This window comes from Triticum urartu, chromosome 1A (assembly GCF_056163025.1).
Source record: "Triticum urartu cultivar PI428250 chromosome 1A, HENAU_Tu73, whole genome shotgun sequence".
Taxonomy (NCBI): Eukaryota; Viridiplantae; Streptophyta; class Magnoliopsida; order Poales; family Poaceae; genus Triticum; species Triticum urartu.
Genome location: NC_141873.1, coordinates 504125809 through 504152435, shown reverse-complemented (window position 1 = coordinate 504152435; position 26627 = coordinate 504125809). Strand labels below are relative to the sequence as shown.

Here is a 26627-nt window from a genome sequence, read left to right as displayed (position 1 = left end):
TAAATTTGATTGATCATTTTGGAACTTGCGTCATTATTTCGTGCTACTGTTCTCTGTCTACGGCTCACGAGAAACGGTCAGGCCGTAGTTGGCGTCAGGACTAATCATCGTGGGGAGGTGTTAAGATATTTGGAGCACGTACACTTCATTCTTTTATTTATAATACCAGTATAAGTATATTTTCATGACCTTGGACGCACGTACAAAGGTGGAATCGAATCCATGGACGTGATCTAGCACGACGACCAGCATTATTGCGGGTCTTGACGAAGCTGAGCTGCATAACCTACGCAGATGTAGTCGCTGGCTCGTCGCGCTAAGAAACTCCATTCTTCTTTGTAAACAAGGACAGGAGAGAGATATTCCGTTGCTAAAGAAAATTTCACCGGAGAATTGCGGTCAGACAGTTGCTCTCCAGATTGATCGGCGACCACGTCGTGTATGGCAGCTACCATCGGTACTTGTCCTGGTTGGAAAAAGATTCATTCACAGAGGACAATACAGCTCTTCCTTCATCCAGGAAGAGGAGCAAAGAGAAGAACTGTTTCGCTGGCAACTATAGTGGCCTGACCCATTGCTGAAATTTTGTACATAAACAATCAATGACAAGCTTGTTATATAATTCTCACAGCTACAGATAATATCAGGGCCCAATCCAAGGCACCTGCAAGACAACTCTAACGCATGGAAGACTACAAATGTCCACAACATTGTTAACCTGGCTACCTATCAAAATGTCCGGCATATTGCTTATGAAGAAAATTCTTGCCACTCATTATACGCCTTGCCTCTTGTATATTACTAATAGTGTTACAAAGAAAATGACTAGGGAGTTTTACAACTGGGCAGAACATGACTAGCCATATCAGCAAGGTTGGGAGTTGGGACAAGATTCAACTCTCTCCCAATCTCCTTTGTAATTGTATTTAAGTTTTGAATTCAAACAACAAATAAGAGGAGGCCGCAAAAGACCACACACTAACATCAAATGACATATCCTGCACAGGAACATTGCTCCCAGACGTTATCAAGAAATCTGCAGTATGAATTTAAGGTGGCATCAGAGCATGTTATATAAATTGATTAAATCATGTTGGAACTGTATTTCAGACAGGGTAACCAAGCTGGATATGAAAATGTACTGCGACATACTTGCTGATACACTCTTGAGTTTGCATTTCCGAGTGATTATTCTGGTATAGCAAAACATATGCTACGCTATCAATATAACAGATTTTTTTTCTAGAAATTGATCCCAGAACGTTGAATTTGTTGAAGTGTTCAACAGAATTTACCGCTTAAACTTATCTTGATTAGCAAATGTATTGTATTAAGATTTCTGAGTACAGTACAGGATTATAGGCTGACCAGTAATTCGATTGCAAAATAGCATGCATATTCAGTTAGCCTTTTAGTGAAACACATACGTGAACTTCCCAAGGAGCTTAGGCACTAGTTTTTTTGCTCAATGCAACTCCCTGAAGGTTCTGCATTCTTTACAATCCATGGATGCTTCAAAATATCGTCAAGAGAAATCCTTTTGCTTGAATCCTTCACTAACAGCTGCATACAAAATTCATACTCTCAACTTCATCTCCATAGGATATAAGAACCCATTACCCCCCCCCCCCCCCCCCCCAAAAAAAAAAGAGATACCAATATTTCAAATGTTACCTTGCAAATTAGATCCTTGGCATCTGCAGATATGTCATGAGTTTTAGGGAACAGCAAGTCCACTTTGACTATCCTGCTCAAAATTAATGTTCCAGAGAATGTGTATCAAAGGAAGACCAGGCAAAACACACACACTGTAGCTACAGAAACATTGTAGCTCTTACCTCATCAGGGTATCTTGCTGTTCTGCAGCTTCAAAGGGTGGCGAGCCATACAAAAACTCGTAGCACAGGATTCCTAAAGTCCAGTTGTCAACAGCGTAATCGTGAGCCTTTTTCTCTACCATCTCTGGTGCCAGGTAATCTATTGTGCCACAGAGTGTGTGACGTTTAGCATTTGATCGAACCGCCCATCCAAAGTCTGCAATTTTAAGTCGGCCCTGCAAAATGGAAATTAAGTAACTTTTATAAATAGATTAAAAAAACTCAGCATCTTATGGACAGAGAAAGAGTTAAAAGTGTCAACAGCAATCAGCTCTCACATACCAATGTGGACAGCACAACAAATGATGGTCTTTACTATAGTTTCTTACTCATATGGATGTGGACAGCACAACTAATAAGGTGTCTGACAGTATTTGATAGTCTCTATTGCGACATAAGTAGCTCCTCAGTAATCTCGAGGAAGGTATACAGGACATGCATCTACAAAGTAACCAGGTGTTTACAATCATATATACTACGCAAGTGCAAATCAGCATAATCATGTACGACCAGCAGTATTTACCTGCAAAACGTGTACTATTAGTCAAAGAAAAGAAATGGGGCGCCCATGTACATTGGTGGACAGCGCATTCGAGTTTTAAAACTTTGGGATGTCAAATATTACACTGCACTCTTTCACTTACAAATAATTATAGAGTAAGATACCACGTATCTGCTATTTCGTCTCTGTTATACAGCTAACTGAAAAATACAAGCTATGTCTGCCATAACCTCAAATTTCTCTTCAATTGGATTAATCACCAATAGTCATAAGTTGCAAACACACGAGATGTATAGTGCTTTCACAAATGTATAGCTCCTGAAATTCTCCACATATATCTTCATAAACTTTCAGCCTAAAAGGATATCTTGATAGTTTATGCTTGCAGTAAGGCCAAGGCAAATGGGATCTATTGTCTCTTTTATCTGATCTCACAAGTAATTTTCACATATCGTCCATATCTATAAGTAAAAAAACTAATCACAATGCACAAACATGCATTCCCACTCTTCCAAGAAACATACATGCATTTCATTAGAGCACAAAATGGTACTAAAATTACTGCAGCAATGCATGGGTCCAATTATTGTTTAATCCATCTGTTGGTAGGCATAATTTACTTTCCACAAAAAAAAGGTAGGCTAATTTACAGCAATGATGTAGTTGAATTCCATGTTGTTGATAAACATGGATGGCCAAGAAATAAACAGTACATTTATCACTGGCATATCAAAATATTGCCCTATTTAATTTCTCAAAATAAGCACTCTGATACGATAACACATTGGGTGCAGCAGCTGCATGCAGAAGAACCAACCTCGATATCAAGGAGCAAATTTTCCGGCTTGATGTCCCTGTGAATTACCTGCTTCTTGTGACAGTACGCCAGTGCACCAGCAAGGCTTGCTACATACTAAAGCAAAAGAAAATGAATTGGATTAACAGAAAATCCAGCACAACAATGGTAAGTCAGAAGAAAAGCAACATAGGTCCATCATGTTTGACAGCCTCATGTGCAGTATATCACAAACAGAGTACATGTCATACTAAGCAGACTGTTTGTTTGACTCATTACTGTTCAGAATATAGAAATACGATTTACTGTGTTTGGATCTTCGGGTTGGATGGTTTAGATCTCAGACTGGGTTAGAAGTGTCACTCTTGAGATGGGCTTTGTGTACAGAAAATGACAGATTTTCTCCACTCCATCGTTTATGAAAGAGGGTGGGTGAGGCTTTTGCCTTGTGTTTCTAAAGATGATCTGGAGTTCTTAAGAAGTTCTTCATCTTGCAGTGATGTACAGAGATCCATCATACCGAAATAAAATGAATAACTCATGCCAAAATCCTTAACGATCAGACAGTTTACTAATTTCAACAAGGCATGACTAAACACATAGTATTGTTTTAGAACACCTACTAACAAATATGCTAAGGTAGAGACACTACCCTTTTCATTGATCTTCTCACATGACCTCAATCAAAGTAAATACTTCACCAATGAAATGCTAGACAAAGTCCTCTATCGATTTTATAGGCATTTCTGTGGGGCGGTCAGAGCTCAAAACGTTCAAGCTTCATCGCAGATTGCGAATAACAACTGGGTTGATCGAATCAATAAACGCCGCGCGGCTGGGAGAAAGTAAGACGGCAGGAAAGGGATGGGGAGGGCTCACGGTGGCGGCGGTCCGCTCCGAGAAGTGGCCGACGCTGCGGAGGAGCTTGTAGAGCTCTCCGCGGGCGGCATACTCGAGGACGAGGACGACTCGCTCGGCGTCGTGGAACCAGGCGAAGAGTCGGAGCACGTTGGGGTGGTCAAGGCCATGCTGGATCTCGATCTCCCGCCGCAGGTGCGCGTGGAACCGGTACTTCTGCAGCTTCGCTTTGTATGTCACCTTGAGCGCCACCACGTAGCCGCTCTGGATCGCCGAAGTTTTCCGCCATGTTAGCTCCATCAGAGTTGAAGTATTCTGGGGAAATCCAAGTTTGAAGGTTCGGGGGCTAGGGTTTCAAGGGTCTACCTGCTTCTCGCGGCCGAGATAGACCTTGCCGAACTTGCCCTCGCCGATGAACTTGCCGATCTCGAAGTCGGAGAGCCTCCACTCCGGCCGCTCCATTAGAGGGGCGAGGACGACGGAGGCGCTGCTGGTTGGTGGAGAGACGTTAAATGCAACGATAGGGATACGTAAATTCACCATTTCAGAAAATCGCCCATACGGGGATACATTCTACTTTATTCAGTTCGCAAAAGAAATGTATAAAAGCTAGGAACGGCAGATTACCTCCTTGTTTTCTCTCCAAGCCTCTCCAATTGACAATGTTGATGCCCTGTTCAAACTCCAAGTTCCAAAGGTATAGAATTAGACTTTTAGTAAGTGTAAAATGAATATGGAGCAGCAAATCAAATAATTAGTTAGCTGGACATCTATCATGGCATAATACGAAAGGTGGAACCTGAAGATCAATCAGCTAACATGCAAAAGGGGAAACAATAACTTTAGGTCTAACTGTTAAAATCAACAACACAGTGTAACAGTACCACTGTATTCCCAATCCTAAACAAGATTTGCGACATCTATCATGCCAACAATACCACCAGTACTAATGTGTTAACCAATTTCGGCCAGTATAACCAAGACAAGGCTCCTGCTCTCTCAAAATTGCATCTTACTGCTAAGCTTTGGTTTCAGGTTAAGACGGTGCAGATAAAACAACTTAAGCTTTCCATTGCATATATCGCCAGTCATTGCACGTTCCACCGCTAACATGTTCAAACAACAACATTTTCTCATCTGAAAAAATAAATCAAACTACAATCTGTAAACATTTGCCCCTACAAGCATTATCACAAACACCTGTGAGGCAAAATCCTTCCACATATAAACCTGAGCATGCACTGGAAAAATCATGCAGCAAGTATCCAATATCCAATCTACAGCAAGTATTCATCCGATACAATATCCAATCTACAGAAAGTATTCATCCGATACAATATCCAATCTACAGCAAGTTTTCATCCGATACAAAAAATCAGGAAAAAAAATTGAACAGACAGAGGATGCAAGAGGAAGGAGGGAGGGGGGCGACGGAAGAGGGAGGAAGAAGGAGTGCTGTCTACCTGCCTATGGACTGGTCGCCGGCGTAGCTCCGGGAGGAGGCGTTGCTGGGCGGGAGGCGCTGTTGGTGGGAGCGGCTGCTCGACGGAGGGAGGCGCTGCCGGGCTCCTGTGCCGGCGGCGGGGCAGCGGACGCTTCGGCCGGCTGGGCGCGCCGCGGCGTCGGGCTGGCAGTCGTGGCGGCAGGCCGCCGGCGGCTGGGAACCCCTAGCTGTCGCGGTCGGGAAGGAGGCCTCTCTGGCGTTCGCTCGGGAGGGAGTGCCGGAACTGCTGCACGTACGAAACTTCCATTTCCGATTTGGGTAGATGCAAGATCCAGTGAGGCAGTTTATTTTGAATCGTCGTACAATGGTCGTACGGGTATCAGCACTCAACGGTTTGATACGTGGTGTCGGACAAGGACTGGTATCCAAAAGGTGCATATTTCAACCCGAATTTTTGCTCTAGTCTAATTTACAACTCTGAACTCGAATACCATCTAAATTACAACCCCCAACTCTTAAAACCGGTCATAATTCAACCCTTCTCTCTCTGTTGACCGGTTTTGACCTAGTTGACCGGATTTTGACCCGTTGACTAGTCAACAGTAAATTTTAAAAAATAAAAAATATAAAAATCACAAATAATTTATTTTTTTCACAGGGTGAACAGTAAATTTTAAAAAGTAAAAAAAATTCAAAAAATAATTTTGATTTTTCCTCCGTCTGAACAGTAAATTTAAAAAACAAAAAAAGTTAAAAAAAGAATATTTTTCCATGGAAGATGTATCAATATGTGAGGTCCGTGCCAATTTTCATCGTGTTCGAACATCTAAGTAGCTCTCAGCCAAAAAAACAAAATCAGCCCAAACAATCACGACAGTTAACTGTTTCACAGACTCCACATTTGTCTTTTTTTTGAGAGCTACTCAAATGTCCAAACAAACTAAAAAATTGTAACTTAAAAAAGATACTATTCACCATGTGAAAAAAATAAGAAATAGATTTTTTTTTAATTTACTGTTCACCTAGTCAGCGGGTCAAAACCGGTCAACTTGATCAAAACCGGTCAAGAGGTAGTGAAGGGTTGAATCCTGACCGGTTTTGAGAGTTGGGGGTTGTAATTTAGACGGTATTGAAGTTCGGGGTTGTAAATTAGATTAGGGCAAAAGTTCAGAGTTGAAATATATACTTCTCTTTATCCAAAATAATAAGGTGTGCATCGAGGCCCTTCATTGGGCGTGTCCACGTCGGACTAGCCAGGGACAAAAAACACTGCCGACGACGTGGGATTGGAACGGTGTTCTGTGCGGCTGAGCTGTGATTGGTTAGGAGAGAATGAAATATCTCCCCAGATACACCCTCCCCTCAGGAAGCACGCAATCCCCTTTCCCCTTCCTCGCACGCGACCTCCTCGTCTCCCTCACTCACGCCTCTTCTCCTCGGCCCCCCGCGCGCTGTCCATCGGCGGACGAGGAAGGCCGGTGCCAGCAACGACCGCAGAGAGCTACGTCGGTCGACAGTGGAGGTGCGGCTGCGGCCGATGGGCATAGCAGAGCGAAGCGGCGCGGCGGCCGAGCGCGATCCGTGGACATCGACCTTAGAGACCAAGCTGGGAGGAAGGAGGAGAAGAGGCTGGAACTGGGGGGACTCGGCGGAGGAGTAGAGGCCGCAGCGGTGGATCGGAGTTTGTATCGCGGGACGGCGGTGAGGAAGGCGAGCCGGAGGTGCCCTCGCTGCTGCCCCCACCACTTCGCGTCTGTACAGGTCGTTGCTGCCGCTGCTCTTCTTCCGTTAGGAAGAAAGGTCGATAAATGCAACAAGGTACTTCACCCTCCCAACTCCCTCTGTCGCCGGTCGTTCCTGTTGTTGATTGCTGCTGCTTGCTATTGATGCTCTGCCGCTGCTGCTGATTTTGTCATCACCACTGTCCTAAATCAGTTTCTATTGTTCACCAACTCGATTTGGTTATGATGACATGCTATTAATTAGTGAAGGGGCCATAACACATGATTATGGGAGATACTATCAATGGATGCTTACCTCTTAGTACATGTTTATCACAATACTTTAGAACTTAAGTCCATGTTCTTTTCTTGGGGTTTGATTCCCCAAGTGGCATCGATGCCTGTGGGGTTTCAGTTGGCCCCCTCCTGACACTCCTTATCCCTAGGGTTTCAATTTCTAATCCATGTACAGTCCTAATGGGATATGGGCGTATGGCTCTATATAGGTGGATGTGATGTACATCTATAGAAGAAAATTTTGCAGTACCGTTAGTTGATTGTTTTGGTTGTGCTACTTATGACATTGATATGTGTGTAAAGTGGGAGCGGTTTGCGAAATCGAAAGGTGAACTTGTTATTCTTGCTGGCTTTCTGGGTGTTTTTATTTCAAGTGTATTTGCTTGGACTTAGCATAACATGAACATACCTGCAGGGATTATCAAGTACAAGAAGAAGTGCGTGCATGGGACGAGCAAGCTAATTCCTGGAAGCGGACTTACTGCTATGGTTGTGTTAATGATGACAGAGTGTTCCCATCGTTGAAGCCAAACTGACAGATGGTGAGCAACTTGTCTTTTCTATCTGTGGCTGGTGAATCTTGTTTTGTAACAAGTGTAGTTATTTGTTGGAGCTTTCCCGTGCCAAGTACATATTGCAGTTATCATGAGCTGTGACACAAATGCTTAACAGCCTGCTTGCTTCTGCTTATGTACACCGATTTAGTCCAATGTTCTTTTTAAGCCTCCAATGCTCTTCGCATTTTGAGTAACTGAATCTAGCGAGTAGCAATCATTTCGAGATTTACATAATATTGCAGTCGTGTGTTGTGACACTGACACATATGCTTAACAACCTGCACACTTTTGCTTCAGTAATTTTTTTTCATTTATCACTGACTGGATCTCTTGGGTCTTCATTGTCAGTATAGTTAGTGCAAACATGTTTGCGTTCTGTTACCCTTTTAACTAAGTATGATTTATTACAGAGCCTGGTGTTGATCCTTTTGCTCAAAGGAGGGAAGAGAAGAAGAGCAGCATCGATAAACAAGAAATTAACAGACGTGGGAATTTGAAGAACGGGCCATCGTCGGATTTTCTCCCAGGTGAGGGGAGGCGTTCAGGGGATTGGCTACGAAGGTGCTGGCCACCGAGCGCCGAGCGGCAGCTAGCCTACAACGAAGATCTGCACAAGGGCGCTACAAGATCTGCATGGACGTCCTAGAATCCACCGGGTGAGATGGATTCTTTTTCTCTTTTATTCTCCACTCGTCCTGCTGCAGACCAAATAGATCAGATTTATTGGAAGATATGTTGTGATGTTGATGATTGATTTCAGTCTGTAGTAACATGAGTCCCACGCTCGGCCTCCTGCAAGGGCGACCTTTCCTACTCCCAAAAGCAGACCTGGTTCAAGATCAGAGGCAACAAGTAAGCTCCTACTATGTGTCTATGTTAATCTGTCATCTCAGTATAATTCATCCCCATCCCACTACATTTAGTTTAGTTCAGTTAAGTGATTAGGCATAATGCACGAATGCAAGCAAGGTTGGGAGGAATGGGTCGATGGTGTCATGCCTCGGCGCACGGGACCAGGTAAGGCAACTTGCACTTTGATTTCCAAAGTGGTGGTTTGGACTTTGGACAGTACTATAACCCGATGGTCATCTTCTCGATCTACATCAGTATTCTGTAGAGGCTGTGAACAAGCTTGAGGGACCTGAAAGTTGAGTGATGGTTTTCCTTTTTTTTCAAGTATTTTATAATTTTTTATTCTCCACTCTAAACAGTTCACTTCAATATCTCTTACACAAAAGCAACTCCCAAGGGCGTTCTGAAGCTTACGAAAGTGGAAGGCCTAAACATCTATCATCTAAAGACTCATTTGCAGATACTACTTTAGGGTTATTTCGCCACTTCACTGAAAATGAAACCAAACATCTCTTCTTCTTTTCTTTGTTGAACAGAAGTACCGACACACAAAGTATATTCCATAGATCAAAGAAGAGTAAATGTGTATATCGCACAATTCAAAGGTTAAAATATTGTTCTGCTAAATACCCCCATCATCTCAGTAGTTTGTGGGTCATTACGATCAGCATTTACGATTTGCATCAAAGTTTTCTATGCATGCAAACAAAACTACTCTGATCAAGTTGGTATGGAGTTGGACACCCAGACTTTTTGCGCATCTAAGTGTCGTGACATTGATTGTTTCATCTAATTCTCCATGTGCCAAGTGATGTAAATACTGAAAGGATTACCATTTTATTATATTAACAAAGACAATCGTTTCCTGTAACTACTACAGTATCTTAGACCGATTCCAACTAGATGGAACTGGCTCAATTGTACAAGAAGTACAAGGACCAGGGTATGATCTATCTGCATATGATCAGTCCTTGATTTTCAGTTATGATATATTATGCTTACAATTTGATGCAACCACAGGTTTTGAGTTCCTTACTTTCCCATGCAATCAGTTTGGTGGGCAGGAACCTGGCATTAATGAGTAAATTGTTCAGATTTCTTGCACTCATTTGAAGGCCGAGTATCTGATTTTTGACAAGATAAATATGTGCTTGATACTCCCTCCTCCTTTTTTCTTGGTGGTTCTCTGCTTCAAGCTGAAAGAAACGATTGCATTTGTGTACAATGTACACTATGACTGCTTCCATGAACAATTACTATAATTTGATTGAGGAAACACGATCCAGCCTGTGTACTCTATTTTTATGCAGTCTGAGCGATATAAAATCTGAAACCAATGTTGGTTATTAAAAAATCAGACTTTAGTTGTACCAACTGACTGGGCGTGTCCGTGCTCCTGTGTTCTTGGGGCTACGATAACCTCCTTATGTGCCCCTCAGCATTAATGAGATAATGTTGGTCCAATGCTTATAATTTAATCAGTGGTTCCTACTGAATTTTTAAAAGGTCTATGCCTAATTTGGTGTTGCTTATTCAATTAGCTTCACATGTTGCAACTAATCATGTTTGATGTGCTGCCATGCTCTCAGTATTATCTTGTTCAGTGCTATAAATTTTTTTTTGAGCTTTTGTTCAGTGCTATAATTGGGGCCATGCTCTTAGTATTGTGTTGTTTTTACGCACTCAACACCTACTGCAGGTGATAGACTCGTAAAAAAATCTAAGGTTAATATTTATGCTCAAGGAGAAAAGGAGAAATCTACACATCTTGGTGATGCTGAGATGTGTAGGCTTTCTAATATTGCTTATTCCTGATTGATATGTCATCAAATCAAGTAAAAACGAGTATGCTTTGATCCATGCCACATCCGTTGAATGTAACCTCTTGGTACTTCCTACTTTTCAGTAGATTTTTGAGGGGGGAGATACATGGTCTCAATACTGCATTCGGTCTAGAAGAAGCTGATCTGTATGAGATGCGGCAGTGCCAGGGGACAGTTGCTTCTGCTATTTTTGGTAACTGCATCTTCTTTTCTATGCCAATTATATTTACATGGTGTCATGTTTCCATGTCGGTGCTAATTGCACGTTGTGTGTGAGCTTTCTTATTTGTTTTTCTCAGGGAATTATGATATAATGCAACAATCAGAAAAGATTAGTACATTTTCAAAAGATGTTGTTTGCTTCATGTTTCTGGATGAAGAAACTGAAGCTGCAATAAAGAAGATCATTGATAATACGAAAAGAATCGGGCTGTGGCGGGTGGTTGTTGTGCACAACCTTCCTTATCCTGACCCCACAGCTTTCGTCAAAATTAGCCTAAAATCACTGTGCAGTTCATTGTGAAGAAAATAAATAAAAATACTACTGAATTGACAGAGTTTTGAGGCCGGTTCGCCGTTGCTGCACTGTACATTTAGTTATTTGATTTTCCTAACTGAATCTTTTAGGTGCCAGTTACTTCTTGTTGGGGAATGTAGCAGAATTTTAAAATTTTCTACGCATCACCAAGATCAATCAATGGAGTCATCTATCAACGAGGGAAAGAGGAGTGCATCTACATACCCTTGTAGATCACGAGCGGAAGCGTTCAAGAGAACGGGGTTGATGGAGTCGTACTCGACATGATTCAAATCATCGATGACCAAGGGCCGAACGGACAGCATCTCCGTGTTCAACACACGTACGGTTGGGAAGACGTCTCCTCCAACTTGATCCAGCAAGGGGGAAGGAGATGTTGATGAAGATCCAGCAGCACGACGGCGTGGTGGTGGAAGCAACGGTGATCTCGGCAGGACTTCGCCAAGCGCAAGGGAGATGGAGGAGTGTCACGGGAGGGAGAGGGAGAGGCCAGGGGCTTGGGTGCGTAGCCCTTCCTCCCCCCACTATATATAGGGTGCCTAGGGGGGGCGCCGGCCCTAGGAGATCCAATCTCCTAGGGGGGCGGCCAAGGGGGTGCCTTGCCCCCCAAGGCAAGGGTGGCGCCCCCACCCCTAGGGTTTCTAACCCTAGGCGCAGGGGAGGCCCAAGGGGGGGCGCACCAGCCCATTAGGGGCTGGTTCCCCTCCCACTTCAGCCCATGGGGCCCTCCGGGATAGGTGGCCCCACCCGGTGGACCCGCGGGACCCTTCTGGTGGTGCCGGTACAATACCGGTGACCCCCGAAACCTTTCCGATGGCCGAAACTGGACTTTCTATATATGAATCTTTATCTCCGGACCATTCCGGAACTCCTCTTGACGTTCGGGATCTCATCCGGGACTCCGAACAACTTTCGTGTTACCGTGTGCTAATATCTCTACAACCCTAGCGCCACCGAACCTTAAGTGTGTAGACCCTACGGGTTCGGGAGACATGCAGACATGACCGAGAAGCCTCTCCGGTCAATAACCAATAGCTGGATCTGGATACCCATGTTGGCTCCCACATGCTCCACGATGATCTCATCGGATGAACCATGATGTCGAGGATTCAATCAATCCGTATACAATTCCCTTTGTCAATCGGTACGTTATTTGCCTGAGACTCGATCGTCGGTATCCCAATACCTTGTTCAGTCTCGTTACTGGCAAGTCACTTTACTCGTACCGTAATGCATGATCCCGTGATCAACCACTTGATCACATTGAGCTCATTATGATGATGCATTACCGAGTGGGCCTAGAGATACCTCTCCGTCATACGGAGTGACAAATCCCAGTCTCGATTCGTGCCAACCCAACAGACACTTTCGGAGATATCTGTAATGTACCTTTATAGTCACCCAGTTACGTTGTGACGTTTGGCACACCCAAGGCACTCCTACGGTATCCGGGGGTTGCACAATCTCATGGTCTAAGGAAATGATACTTGACATTCAGAAAAGCTACAGCAAACGAACTACACGATCTTTGAGCTAAGCTTAGAATTGGGTCTTGTCCATCACATCATTCTCCTAATGATGTGATCCCGTTATCAATGACATCCAATGTCCATAGTCAGGAAACCATGACTATCTTTTGATCAACGAGCTAGTCAACTAGAGGCTCACTAGGGACGTGTTGTGGTCTATGTATTCACACATGTATTACGATTTTCGGATAACACAATTATAGCATGAACAATAGACAATTATTATGAACAAAGAAATATAATAATAACCATTTTATTATTGCCTCTCCCACTTGCACTAGAGTCAATATTCTAGTTACATTGTGATGAATCGAACACCCATGCAGTTCTGGTGTTGATCATGTTTTGCTCTAGGGAGAGGTTTAGTCAACGGATCTGCTACATTCAGGTCCGTATGTACTTTACAAACCTCTATGTCTTCATTTTGAACACTTTCACGAATGGAGTTGAAGCGACGCTTGATATGCTTGGTCTTCCTGTGAAACATGGGCTCCTTGGCAAGGGCAATAGCTCCAGTGTTGTCACAGAAGAGAGTCATCGGCCCCGACGCATTGTGTATGACTCCTAGGTTGGTGATGAACTCCTTCACCCAGATTGCTTCTTGTGCTGCATCCGAGGCTGCCATGTATTCTGCTTCACATGTAGATCCCGCCACGACGCTTTGCTTGCAACTGCACCAGCTTACTGCCCCACCATTCAAAATATACACGTATCCGGTTTGTGACTTAGAGTCATCCAGATCTGTGTCGAAGCTAGCGTCGACGTAACCCTTTACGACGAGCTCTTCGCCACCTCCATAAACGAGAAACATATCCTTGGTCCTTTTCAGGTACTTCAGGATATTCTTGACCGCTGTCCAGTGTTCCATGCCGGGATTACTTTGGTACCTTCCTACCAAACTTACGGCAAGGTTTACATCAGGTCTGGTACACAGCATAGCATACATGATAGACCATATGGCCGAGGCATAAGGGACGACACTCATCTTTTCTCTATCTTCTGCCGTGGTTGGGCATTGAGCCATGCTCAATCTCGTACCTTGCAATACAGGCAAGAACCCCTTTTTTGACTGATCCATTTTGAACTTCTTCAATATCTTGTCAAGGTACGTACTCTGTGAAAGACCAATGAGGCGTCTTGATCTATCTCTATAGATCTTGATGCCTAATATATAAGCAGCTTCTCCAAGGTCCTTCATTGAAAAACACTTGTTCAAGTAGGCCTTTATGCTTTCCAAGAATTCTATATCATTTCCCATCAACAGTATGTCATCCACATACAATATGAGAAATGCTATAGAGCTCCCACTCACTTTCTTGTAAATGCAGGCTTCTCCATAAGTCTGCATAAACCCAAACGCTTTGATCATCTCATCAAAGTGAATGTTCCAACTCCGAGATGCTTGCACCAGCCCATAAATCGAGCGTTGGAGCTTGCACACCTTGTCAGCATTCTTAGGATCGACAAAACCTTCCGGCTGCATCATATACAATTCTTCCTTAAGGAAACCATTAAGGAATGCCGTTTTGACGTCCATTTGCCACATCTCATAATCATAGAATGCGGCAATTGCTAACATGATTCGGACGGACTTCAGCTTCGCTACGGGTGAGAAAGTCTCATCATAGTCAACCCCTTGAACTTGTCGATAACCCTTAGCGACAAGCCGAGCTTTATAGATGGTCACATTACCATCCGCGTCTGTCTTCTTCTTAAAGATCCATTTATTTTCTATGGCTCGCTGATCAACGGGCAAGTCAGTCAAAGTCCATACTTCGTTTTCATACATGGATCCTATCTCGGATTTCATGGCTTCCAGCCATTTGTCGGAATCCGGGCCCGCCATCGCTTCTTCATAGTTCGAAGGTTCACCGTTGTCTAACAACATGATTTCCAAGATAGGGTTGCCATACCACTCTGGTGCGGAACGTGTCTTTGTGGACCTACGAAGTTCAGTAGCAACTTGATCTGAAGTTTCATGATCATCATCAATTTCCTCTCTAGTCGGTGCAGGCACCTCAGGAACATTTTCTTGAGCTACGCCATTTACCGGTTCAAGAGGTAATACTTCATCAGGTTCTACTGTCCTCCCACTTATTTCTTTCGAGAGAAACTCTTTCTCTAGAAAGGACCCATTCTTGGCAACAAAGATCTTGCCTTCGGATCTGAGGTAGAAGGTATACCCAACAGTTTCTTTAGGGTATCCTATGAAGACGCATTTTTCCGATTTGGGTTCGAGCTTTTCAGGTTGAAGTTTCTTGACATAAGCATCGCATCCCCAAACTTTTAGAAACGACAACTTAGGTTTCTTCCCAAACCATAATTCATACGGTGTCGTCTCAACGGATTTCGACGGAGCCCTATTTAAAGTGAATGCGGCAGTCTCTAAAGCATAGCCCCAAAATGATAGCGGTAAATCGGTAAGAGACATCATAGATCGCACCATATCTAATAGAGTGCGATTACGACGTTCGAACACACCATTACGCTGAGGTGTTCCAGGCGGCGTTAGTTGTGAAACTATTCCACATTTCCTTAAGTGTGTGCCAAATTCGTGACTCAAGTATTCTCCGCCACGATCTGATCGCAAGAACTTGATTTTCTTGTCACGTTGATTCTCAACCTCACTCTGAAATTCCTTGAACTTTTCAAAGGTCTCAGACTTGTGTTTCATTAAGTAGACATACCCATATCTACTCAAGTCATCAGTGAGGGTGAGAACATAACGATAGCCACCGCGAGCCTCAACACTCATTGGACCGCACACATCAGTATGTATGATTTTCAATAAGTTGGTTGCTCGCTCCATTGTTCCTGAGAACGGAGTCTTGGTCATTTTACCCATGAGGCATGGTTCGCACGTGTCAAATGATTCGTAATCAAGAGATTCTAAAAGTCCATCTGCATGGAGCTTCTTCATGCGTTTGACACCTATGTGACCAAGGCGGCAGTGCCACAAGTATGTGGGACTATCATTATCAACCTTACATCTTTTGGTGTTCACACTATGAATATGTGTAGCATTACGCTCGAGATTCATTAAGAATAAACCATTCACCATCGGAGCATGACCATAAAACATATCTCTCATATAAATAGAACAACCATTATTCTCGGATTTAAATGAGTAGCCATCTCGTATTAAATGAGATCCTGATACAATGTTCATGCTCAAAGCTGGCACTAAATAACAATTATTGAGGTTTAAAACTAATCCCGTAGGTAAATGTAGAGGTAGCGTGCCGACGGCGATCACATCGACCTTGGAACCATTCCCGACGCGCATCGTCACCTCGTCCTTCGCCAGTCTCTGCTTATTCCGCAGCTCCTGCTTTGAGTTACAAATGTGAGCAACCGCACCGGTATCAAATACCCAGGAGCTACTACGAGTACTGGTAAGGTACACATCAATTACATGTATATCACATATACCTTTCGTGATGCCGGCCCTTGTCCGCTAAGTATTTTGGGCAGTTCCGCTTCCAGTGACCACTTCCCTTGCAATAAAAGCACTCAGTCCCGAGCTTGGGTCCATTCTTTGGCTTCTTCCCGGCAGCTTGCTTACCGGGCGCAGCAACTCGCTTGCCGTCCTTCTTGAAGTTCTTCTTACCCTTGCCTTTCTTGAACTTAGTGGTTTTATTCACCATCAACACTTGATGTTCCTTTTTGACTTCTACCTCTGCTGATTTCAGCATTGCAAATACTTCAGGAATGGTCTTTTCCATCCCCTGCATATTGAAGTTCATCACAAAGCTCTTGTAGCTCGGTGGAAGCGACTGAAGGATTCTGTCAATGACCGCGTCATCCGGGAGATTAATTCCCAGCTGAGTCAAGCGGTTATGCAACCCAGACATTTTGAGTATGTGCTCACTGACAGAACTATTTTCCTCCATCTTACAGCTGAAGAACTTGTCGGAGACTTCATATCTCTCGACCCGGGTATGAGCTTGAAAAACCATTTTCAGCTCTTCGAACATCTCATATGCTCCGTGTCTCTCAAAACGCTTTTGGAGCCCCGGTTCTAAGCTGTAAAGCATGCCGCACTGAACGAGGGAGTAATCATCAGCACGTGTCTGCCAAGCATTCATAACGTCTTGGTTCTGTGGGACGGGTGCGTCACCTAGCGGTGCTTCTAGGACATAATCTTTCTTGGCAGCTATGAGGATGATCCTCAGGTTCTGGACCCAGTCCGTATAGTTGCTGTCATCGTCTTTCAGCTTGGTTTTCTCTAGGAACGCGTTGAAGTTGAGGACAACGTTGGCCATTTGATCTACAAGACATATTGTAAAGATTTTAGACTAAGTTCATGATAATTAAGTTCATCTAATCAAATTATTCAATGAACTCCCTCTCAGATAGACATCCCTCTAGTCATCTAAGTATAACATGATCCGAGTTAACTAGGCCGTGTTCGATCATCACGTGAGACGGACTAGTCAACATCGGTGAACATCTTCATGTTGATCGTATCTTCTATACGACTCATGCTCGACCTTTCGGTTTTCTGTGTTCCGAGGCCATGTCTGTACATGCTAGGCTCGTCAAGTCAACCTAAGTGTATTGCGTGTGTAAATCTGTCTTACACCCGTTGTATTCGAACGTTAGAATCTATCACACCCGATCATCACGTGGTGCTTCAAAACAACGAACCTTCACAACGGTGCACAGTTAGGGGGAACACTTTCTTGAAATTTTTTCGAGGGATCATCTTATTTAAGCTACCGTCGTTCTAAGCAAATAAGATGTAAAACATGATAAACATCACATGCAATCAAATAGTGACATGATATGGCCAATATCATTTGCTCCTTTGATCTCCATCTTCGGGGCTTCATGATCATCGTTGTCACCGGCATGACACCATGATCTCCATCATCATGATCTCCATCATCGTGTCTTCTTGAAGTTGTCTCGTCATCTATTACTTCTACTACTATGGCTAACGCTTTAGCAATAAAGTAAAGTAATTACATGACGTTTATGTTGACACGCAGGTCATAAATAAATAAAGACAACTCCTATGGCTCCTGCCGGTTGTCATACTCATCGACATGCAAGTCGTGATTCCTATTACAAGAACATGATCATCTCATACATCACATATATCATTCATCACATCCTTTGGCCATATCACATCACAAAACACTTGCTGCAAAAACAAGTTAGACGTCCTCTAATTGTTGTTGCAAGTTTTTACGTGGCTGCTATAGGTTTCTAGCAAGAACGTTTCTTACCTACGCCAAAACCACAACGTGAATTGCCAATTTCTATTTACCCTTCATAAGGACCCTGTTCATCGAATCCGATCCGACTAAAGTGGGAGAGACAGACACCCGCCAGCCACCTTATGCAACTAGTGCATGTCAGTCGGTGGAACCGGTCTCACATAAGCGTACATGTAAGGTTGGTCTGGGCCGCTTCATCCCACGATGCCGCCGAATCAAGATAAGACTAGTAACGGCAAGATAATTGACAATATCGACGCCCACAACTACTTTGTGTTCTACTCGTGCATAGTAACTACGCATAGACCTAGCTCATGATGCCACTGTTGGGGAACGTAGCAGAATTTTAAAATTTTCTACGCATCACCAAGATCAATCTATGGAGTCATCTATCAACGAGGGAAAGAGGAGTGCATCTACATACCCTTGTAGATCACGAGCGGAAGCGTTCAAGAGAACGGGGTTGATGGAGTCGTACTCGACGTGATTCAAATCACCGATGACAAGTGCCGAACGGACAGCACCTCCGCGTTCAACACACGTACGGTTGGGAAGACGTCTCCTCCAACTTGATCCAGCAAGGGGGAAGGAGAGGTTGATGAAGATCCAGCAGCACGACGGCGTGGTGGTGGAAGCAACGGTGATCTCGGCAGGGCTTCGCCAAGCGCAAGGGAGATGGAGGAGTGTCACGGGAGGGAGAGGGAGAGGCCAGGGGCTTGGGTGCGTAGCCCTTCCTCCCCCCACTATATATAGGGTGCCTAGGGGGGGCGCCGGCCCTAGGAGATCCAATCTCCTAGGGGGGGCGGCGGCCAAGAGGGTGCCTTGCCCCCAAGGCAAGGGTGGCGCCCCCACCCCTAGGGTTTCTAACCCTAGGCGCAGGGGGAGGCCCAAGGGGGGCGCACCAGCCCACTAGGGGCTGGTTCCTCTCCCACTTCAGCCCATGGGGCCCTCTGGGATAGGTGGCCCCACCCGGTGGACCCCCGGGACCCTTCCGGTGGTCCCGGTACAATACCGGTGACCCCCGAAACCTTCCCGATGGCCGAAACTGGACTTCATATATATGAATCTTTACCTCCGGACCATTCCGGAACTCCTCGTGACGTCCGGGATCTCATCCGGGACTCCGAACAACTTTCGGGTTACCGTGTGCTAATATCTCTACAACCCTAGCGTCACCGAACCTTAAGTGTGTAGACCCTACGGGTTCGGGAGACATGCAGACATGACCGAGAAGCCTCTCCGGCCAATAACCAACAGCGGGATCTGGATACCCGTGTTGGCTCCCACATGCTCCACGATGATCTCATTGGATGAACCACGATGTCGAGGATTCAATCAATCCGTATACAATTCCCTTTGTTAATCGGTACGTTACTTTCCCGAGAGATCGTCGGTATCCCAATACCTTGTTCAGTCTCGTTACCGGCAAGTCACTTTACTCGTACCGTAATGCATGATCCCGTGATCAACCACTTGATCACATTGAGCTCATTATGATGATGCATTACCGAGTGGGCCCAGAGATACCTCTCTGTCATACGGAGTGACAAATCCTAGTCTCGATTCGTGCCAACCCAACAGACACTTTCGGAGATACCTGTAATGTACCTTTATAGTCACCTAGTTACGTTGTGACGTTTGGCACACCCATGGCACTCCTACGGTATCCGGGAGTTGCACAATCTCATGGTCTAAGGAAGTGATACTTGACATTCAGAAAAGCTACAGCAAATGAACTACACGATCTTTGAGCTAAGCTTAGGATTGGGTCTTGTCCATCACATCATTCTCCTAATGATGTGATCCCGTTATCAATGACATCCAATGTCCATAGTCAGGAAACCATGACTATCTTTTGATCAACGAGCTAGTCAACTAGAGGCTCACTAGGGACGTGTTGTGGTCTATGTATTCACACATGTATTACGATTTCCGCATAACACAATTATAGCATGAACAATAGACAATTATCATGAACAAAGAAATATAATAATAACCATTTTATTATTGCCTCTAGGGCATATTTCCAACACTTCTGGCATGGAGATTGTGCACAAGCGATGTAAACTAAAAGTTACTTCCTCCGTCCCAAAATATAAGAACGTTTTTGACACTATTGATAGTGTCAAAAACGTTCTTATATTCTGGGACAGAGGGAGTAGTTGTAACGATAATTCTACACAATCTTCTAAAAGCAACATGTGCTCTTATCTAGATAACTGATCCAACATGTTTTCATTCTTTTCTGCATTGGGTCAGTATGTGAAAAGTTTCTCGACTCCACAATCAATTTTCTGTTCTGTTGAAAGGCAAGAGTATGCCATGCTTAATGCGAATCAGCATGAGCGAATTGTTTTCCTAATCGTGTATTTTCCTTGTGATAATTTTTTAACTGAATACCTTGTGATATTTTCCTCAAACAGGTTCCAAAACTATTACTTCATCGACTCTTTCCTGATGTGCGGTATTCACTCTGGATCGATGGGAAACTTAAACTTGTGAAGGATCCTTATCAGTTGTTAGAGAGGTAAACATCACGTTCTCTCACTGACCTCCGTCTGCTACTTATAAACTACTTTGCACACAACTCAATGAAAGCATGCCGTCAAAAAGTAAGTTTGCTTGTTGCCAGTGCCACTTATGCTCTATCTGTTGTATTAAGAGATCCAAGCTGCACCATATTCTTACTTTAATATTAAGTCTACTCTTATCTAGATTTTGACTTCTTATTATTTTGATTTTGTATACACTGTCATGCCGCAGATTCTTGTGGAGGAAAAATGTGCGCTTCGCTATTTCCAGGCATTATAGACTCTTTGATGTCCTTGAGGAAGCTGAGGCCAACAAGGCTGGTGGGAAGTATGATAATGCTTCAATCGATAACCAAATAGAGTTCTACAAGAGAGAGGGTTTAACCCATTATTCATCAGCTAAGTTCCTTATTACAAGCGGTAATGGTTCTTCTCGCTGAATTCTGATATAGAAATATTTCTCCTGAGAACATAAGCGATACATTTTTCTTGAACAGATGTCCCCGAGGGCTGTGTAATTATAGGAGAGCACATACCCATCACCAATCTATTCACATGCCTTTGGTTCAATGAAGTTGATCGTTCCACCTCAAGAGATCAGCTAAGCTTTAGCGCAGCGAGGGATAAAATAAGATCAAGAGTTCTTTTTGACAACTAAATAAGATCAGGAGTTAATTGGACTGTAGACATGTTCCTGGATTGTGGAAGGTGTGATTTTGTTGTTCAGGTACTTTCGAGTTAATGCTTTGTGCGGCACGTCATTCCATTTGCAACCTATAAGTACTACTGCATCTTGGTACCGAGTGCAAACTTGTGAAATTACACAAAAAATCCCGCATAACGATGGATCTTCGCATCGTCATAGGGACTATCTGAAAACAACATCAGTGGACAGATGATTTTTTGGAAAGAACAATGCCAGGATCTTTGACAGAATAGAATTTTATTGGAGTTTGAGGCTATATTATTGATGAGGTATCCTGGAGAGCTGCAAGCTGCCTTTCTTGTTTTGAATCATGTTCCTGTTGTTTTCTCCTTGGTGAGAGTGTATTATGTGGGTAGTGTAATCATCATGATCTCTGAGGCTATGTATAGAGTTGCATCATTGTTTTCTTGAAAATTGACCCTCTAAATTCATGTTCTCTTATAACGTATCCTGTAAAATCTTCTCTGTATTTTAATGAAGTTTGACGTCACGCCATTGGAGATAACAGCAAGTGGAACATTACAAGCCTTATTAATTGCTACTGATGCTACTGATTGTAGTTAAGCTCGTCCATTTTGTTGGAGGCCAACTATGTGCCAAACACACCCAAAAAAAAACAGAAATCGAAATGGTCGGCACCTACATGGCCGGCTCCGGAGAGCTTCCACTCAAGCGGCGCACCAAAGGTGCGCCCCAACCACTAGTGCGGTATGCAAAGTGGTGTATACCATCTATGTGGTCCTTTTTTCTATTAAAAAGCCGTGGTGGCTAGCTTTATACTATTACTCTCGAATACATAAGAGTATCTCCATTCGTTTGTCTCCCCAGGAGCCATTTTTTCAGCCAGTTTAGGTCATGCAAACGAAAAAATTGGCGGGGGGGGGGGGGGGGTCATATGCCCTCCCCCAACACTAGAAGACAAGAGAGATGAGAGGAAAAAGAGATGAAGTGGGCGAGAGGGAGTGAGAGGCTGACAGTGGGCTTGTTGCATGCAAATAATAGCGCCGGTGGACCCCTCCCTGGTTTTGGGTTGGGATCGGCGGATGTTATTTTGGCCAAATCCGGCGCAAAACAAGATAGTGGGGGCGTGATTGGGGTAATTTTCCACTGTCGGCGCTAAAAAAAGCCTATGAGAGGGGCATCCTGGCGGCTGGGTGGAGATGCTCTAACACTTACATCGTCAGCTCAAAATTTGAAAATAAAACTAGGGAAGAGTCCGGCCACAGCGTCAGAGGATAGCGTCTATGTGTTTTGCCGTGAGCTGCTAAGTTAAAAAAAACTAGGGGCATGATTGGGGTAATTTTCCACTGTCGGCGTTAAAAAAAGCCTATGGGAGGGGCATCCTGAGGGGCTGGGTGGAGATGCTCTAACACTTCCATCGTCAGCTCAAAATTTGAAAATAAAACTAGGGAAGAGCCCGACCACAGCGTCAGAGGATAGCGTCTATGTGTTTTGTCGTGAGCTGCTAACGTATTTTGGGCATGCAATGCTTACACGGAGTTAAACGACCCTCTTCGACCACAGAGATGGCTGTTTGAGAAACAACTCGAGGTACAAATTCGAATCCTCGGAACATCTAGCCAATTGCTCTGTGAAGTACAAACCAACCCGCTCCTTTGTGCATTGAACTTCTGAAATTTGTAGAACACCTCAACAACCTTTGTGCATTATATGTTTTCATGTTAGGATGAAAAATGGTATAATGCTATTGTCCCTCTTCTTTTTATTTTTAATTGTTTCCTGGAATCATCAATGTGGTGATGACGAGTGTTTTTTACACTAATTCTACAATTTTTTAAATTGAATAATTCTTGATTTCTGAGAAAATCACCTTGATCTTATTACTAATGACTAATACATACAAAAGATTGCGAATATCATTGTTTAATTTCTTTCCGCGGGAAATAGACAATATAAGGGCAGGAAATGAATCTCGAATAGACGTCCTTCGGCTCCAAACTCGTATCGATGATGCTTGGTGCGGCGTCGCTGAAGACTAAAAGTTTTGCTTCCCGTTGTTCTCCATGGATATTGTTAAAGTTCATGATTTTTTAGAAATGAATTATGAATATTTAAAAAAAATGCAAACATTTTTAAAATTTCTGAACATTTTCATATTGGACTTTTATTTTTAATATGTAAAAGGTCCAACAGCTAGTTTTGTGAGGAAAACCTGTTGAAAATTGAAGAAAAAACTGAGCAAAAAATCACTCTATGGTGAGCCGGCCCATCCAAGCACTCTGTGCATCACCCCTGCCATTGACGCAAAGTGCGTCAAAATTAAGGATTTAAGGGCTCCATGGAGCTCAGTCTCCAAAATGCTCTAGTAAACAATTCCAAATGGAGGCTGAGCTCCACAAAGGACTTAATTTAACAAGTTTAAAACTCAAACTTTTCAATTTGGGAAATTTCTAAAAGATACACATATATCACGAGACATACTGTACATGTGTGAAAATTTTCAGGTCAAAATACATTAAACTAAGAGGTGCACAAAATTTGAAAATAAAACTAGGGAAGAGTCCGGCCACAACTCAGAGGATAGCGTCTATGTGTTTTGCCGTGAGTTGCTAACGTATTTTGGGCATGCAATGCTTACACGGAGTTAAACGACCCTCTTCGACCACGGAGATGGCTGCTTGAGAAATGATGTCTACTACACAACCTTCTTCTTGTAGACATTGTTGGGCCTCCAAGTGCAGAGGTTTGTAGGACAGTAACACGAGAGAGAGAGAGAGAGAGATCAAACACATAGCTACTGGTACATACCCTCAGCCCCGAGGGAGAACTACTCCCTCCTCATCATGGAGAGCACCGGGATGATGAAGATGGCCACCGGTGAGGGATCCCCCCTCTGGCAGGGTGCCGGAACAGGGTCCCGATTGACTTTTGGTGGCTACGGAGGCTTCTGGCGGCGGAACTCCCGATCTATCTTGCGTTCTGGAAGTTTTAGGTCACGTAGGCATATATGGGTGCAGGAGGTATGTCAGGGGAGCCACGAGGGTCCCACGAGACAGGGGCGCGCCCCCACCCTCGTGAGCACCTCGTTCCTTCCTTGACGTGGGGTCCAAGTCCATCAGGTGTGTTTCCTTCCAAAAATAACTTCTCCAGTTGATTTCGTTCCGTTTCGACTCCGTCTGATATTCCTTTTCTTCAAAACACTGAAATAGGCATAAAACAGCAAATCTCGGCTGGGCCTCCGGTTAATAGGTTAGTCCCAAAAATAATATAAAAGTGGAAAATAAAGCCCAATATTGCCTAAAATAGTAGATAATATAGCATGGAGCAATCAAAAATTATAGATACGTTGGAGACGTATCAAGCATCCCCAAGCTTAATTCCTGCTTGTCCTCGAGTAGGTAAATGATAAAAAGATAATTTTTGAAGTTGAATGCTAGTTGGCATAATTTTCATGTAATTCTTATTACTTGTGATATGAATATTCAGATCCGAAAGATTCGAGACAAAAGTTCATATTGACATAAAAATAATAATACTTCAAGCATACTAATAAAGCAATTATGTCTTCTCAAAATATCATGGCCAAAGAAAGCTATCCCTACAAAATCATATAGTCTGGCTATGCTCCATCTTCACCACACAAAATATTTAAATCATGCACAACCCCGATGACAAACCAAGCAATTGTTTCATACTTTTGATATTCTCAAACTTTTTCAATCTTCACGCAATACATGAGCGTGAGCCATGGACATAGCACTATAGGTGGAATAGAATGGTGGTTGTGGAGAAGACAAAAAGGGAGAAGATAGTCTCACATCAACTAGGCGTATCAACGGGCTATGGAGATGCCCATCAATAGATATCAATGTGAGTGAGTAGGGATTGCCATGCAACGGATGCACTAGAGCTATAAATGTATGAAAGCTCAACAAAAGAAACTAGTGGGTGTGCATCCAACTTGCTTGCTCACGAAGACCTAGGGCATTTTGAGGAAGCCCATCATTGGAAGATTCCCACTAGTATATGAAAGTGACAACATATGAGACTCTCTATATGAAGAACATGGTGCTACTTTGAAGCACAATATATGAGACTCGCTATATCATGGTGCTACTTTGAAGCACAAGTGTGGAAAAAGGAATAGTAGCATTGCCCCTTTTATTTATTTATTTATTTTTATTTTGGCCCTTTTTTATGGCCTTTCTCTTTTTTTGGGACAATGCTCTATTGAATGATGATCATCACACTTCTATTTATTTACAACTCAATGATACAACTCGATACTAGAACAAAGTATGACTCTATATGAATGCCTCCGGCGGTGTACCGGGATATGCAATGAATCAAGAGTGACAAGTATGAAAGAATTATGAACAGTGGCTTTGCCACAAATACTATGTCAACTACATGATCATGCTAAGCAATATGACAATAATGAATGTGTCATGATGAACTAGATGGTGGAAAGTTGCATGGCAATATATCTCGGAATGGCTATGGAAATGCCATAATAGGTAGGTATGGTGGCTGTTTTGAGGAAGGTATATGATAGGTGTATGATACCGGCGAAAGGTACGCGGTATTAGCGAGGCTAGCAAAGGTGAGAGTGCGTATAATCCATGGACTCAACATTAGTCATAAAGAACTCATATACTTATTGCAAAAATCTAGAAGTTATCAAAGCAAAGTATTACGCGCATGCTCCTAGGGGGATAGATTGGTAGGAAAAGACCGTCGCTCGTCCCCGACTGCCACTCATAAGGAAGACAATCAATAAATAAATCATGCTCTGACTTCGTCACATAACGGTTCACCATACGTGCATGCTACGGGAATCATAAACTTCAACACAAGTATTTCTCAAATTCACAACTACCCAACTAGCATGACTCTAATATCACCATCTCCATATCTCAAAACAATTATCAAGTATCAAACTTCTCCTAGTATTCAACACACTCATAAGAGAATTTTTATTATTCTTGAATACCTAGCATATTAGGATTTTAAGCAAATTACCATGCTATTTAAGACTCTCAAAATAATATAAGTGAAGCATGAGAGTTCATCTATTTCTTCAAAATAAAACTACCACCATGCTCTAAGAGATATAAGTGAAGCACTAGAGCAAATGACAAACTACTCCGAAGGATATAAGTGAAGGTCAATGAGTAGTTGAATAATTATGCAACTATGTGAAGACTCTCTAACATTTAATAATTTCAGATCTTGGTATTTTATTCAAACAGCAAGCAAAGCAAAAGAAAATGACATTCTAAGAATGGCAAACATCATGTGAAGAAGCAAAAACTTAGGATCAACCGGTACTAACCGATAGTTGTTGAAGAAGAAAGGTGGGATGCCAATCGGGGCATCCCCAAGCTTAGACGCTTGAGACTTCTTGAAA

General features: G+C 43.3%; 2 protein-coding genes across 55 annotated transcripts; one reads left to right on the top strand and one right to left on the bottom strand.

Annotated features, from left to right (window-relative positions):
- Positions 1-574: 574 nt before the first annotated feature.
- LOC125529664 (serine/threonine-protein kinase Aurora-3) lies at positions 575-5801 on the bottom strand. 5 transcript variants are annotated; one of them, XM_087526923.1, is made up of 9 exons: positions 5497-5801; positions 4661-4715; positions 4400-4523; positions 4055-4297; positions 3197-3292; positions 1839-2053; positions 1675-1747; positions 1428-1563; positions 575-1036 (listed from the first exon to the last, which is right to left on the bottom strand). In XM_087526923.1, the coding sequence occupies exons 3-8, from the start codon at positions 4493-4495 to the stop codon at positions 1453-1455; spliced, it is 834 nt and encodes a 277-aa protein (XP_087383049.1). In that variant the 5' UTR covers positions 4496-4523; positions 4661-4715; positions 5497-5801; the 3' UTR covers positions 575-1036; positions 1428-1452. The 5 variants fall into 5 exon arrangements, with proteins under 5 accessions (XP_087383049.1, XP_087383040.1, XP_087383047.1 ...); XM_087526914.1 differs by having other exon boundaries at positions 4400-4520; XM_087526921.1 differs by having other exon boundaries at positions 4661-4706.
- A 1022-nt stretch (positions 5802-6823) lies between these two features.
- LOC125523084 (putative hexosyltransferase MUCI70) lies at positions 6824-21761 on the top strand. 50 transcript variants are annotated; one of them, XR_015607614.1, is made up of 11 exons: positions 6827-7295; positions 7911-8037; positions 8463-8708; positions 8820-8904; positions 9022-9069; positions 9785-9847; positions 9925-9985; positions 10814-10920; positions 20443-20546; positions 20783-20970; positions 21048-21761. XR_015607614.1 is itself a non-coding variant. In XM_087526981.1 (10 exons), the coding sequence occupies exons 7-10, from the start codon at positions 10876-10878 to the stop codon at positions 21206-21208; spliced, it is 498 nt and encodes a 165-aa protein (XP_087383107.1). In that variant the 5' UTR covers positions 6832-7295; positions 7911-8037; positions 8463-8708; positions 8813-9069; positions 9785-9847; positions 9925-9985; positions 10814-10875; the 3' UTR covers positions 21209-21700. The 50 variants fall into 50 exon arrangements, 35 of the variants coding, with proteins under 35 accessions (XP_087383088.1, XP_087383086.1, XP_087383066.1 ...); XR_015607613.1 differs by having other exon boundaries at positions 10811-10920; XR_015607625.1 differs by having other exon boundaries at positions 8813-8904; positions 8986-9069; positions 9925-10920; positions 21048-21700.
- The last annotated feature ends 4866 nt before the right edge of the window (positions 21762-26627 follow it).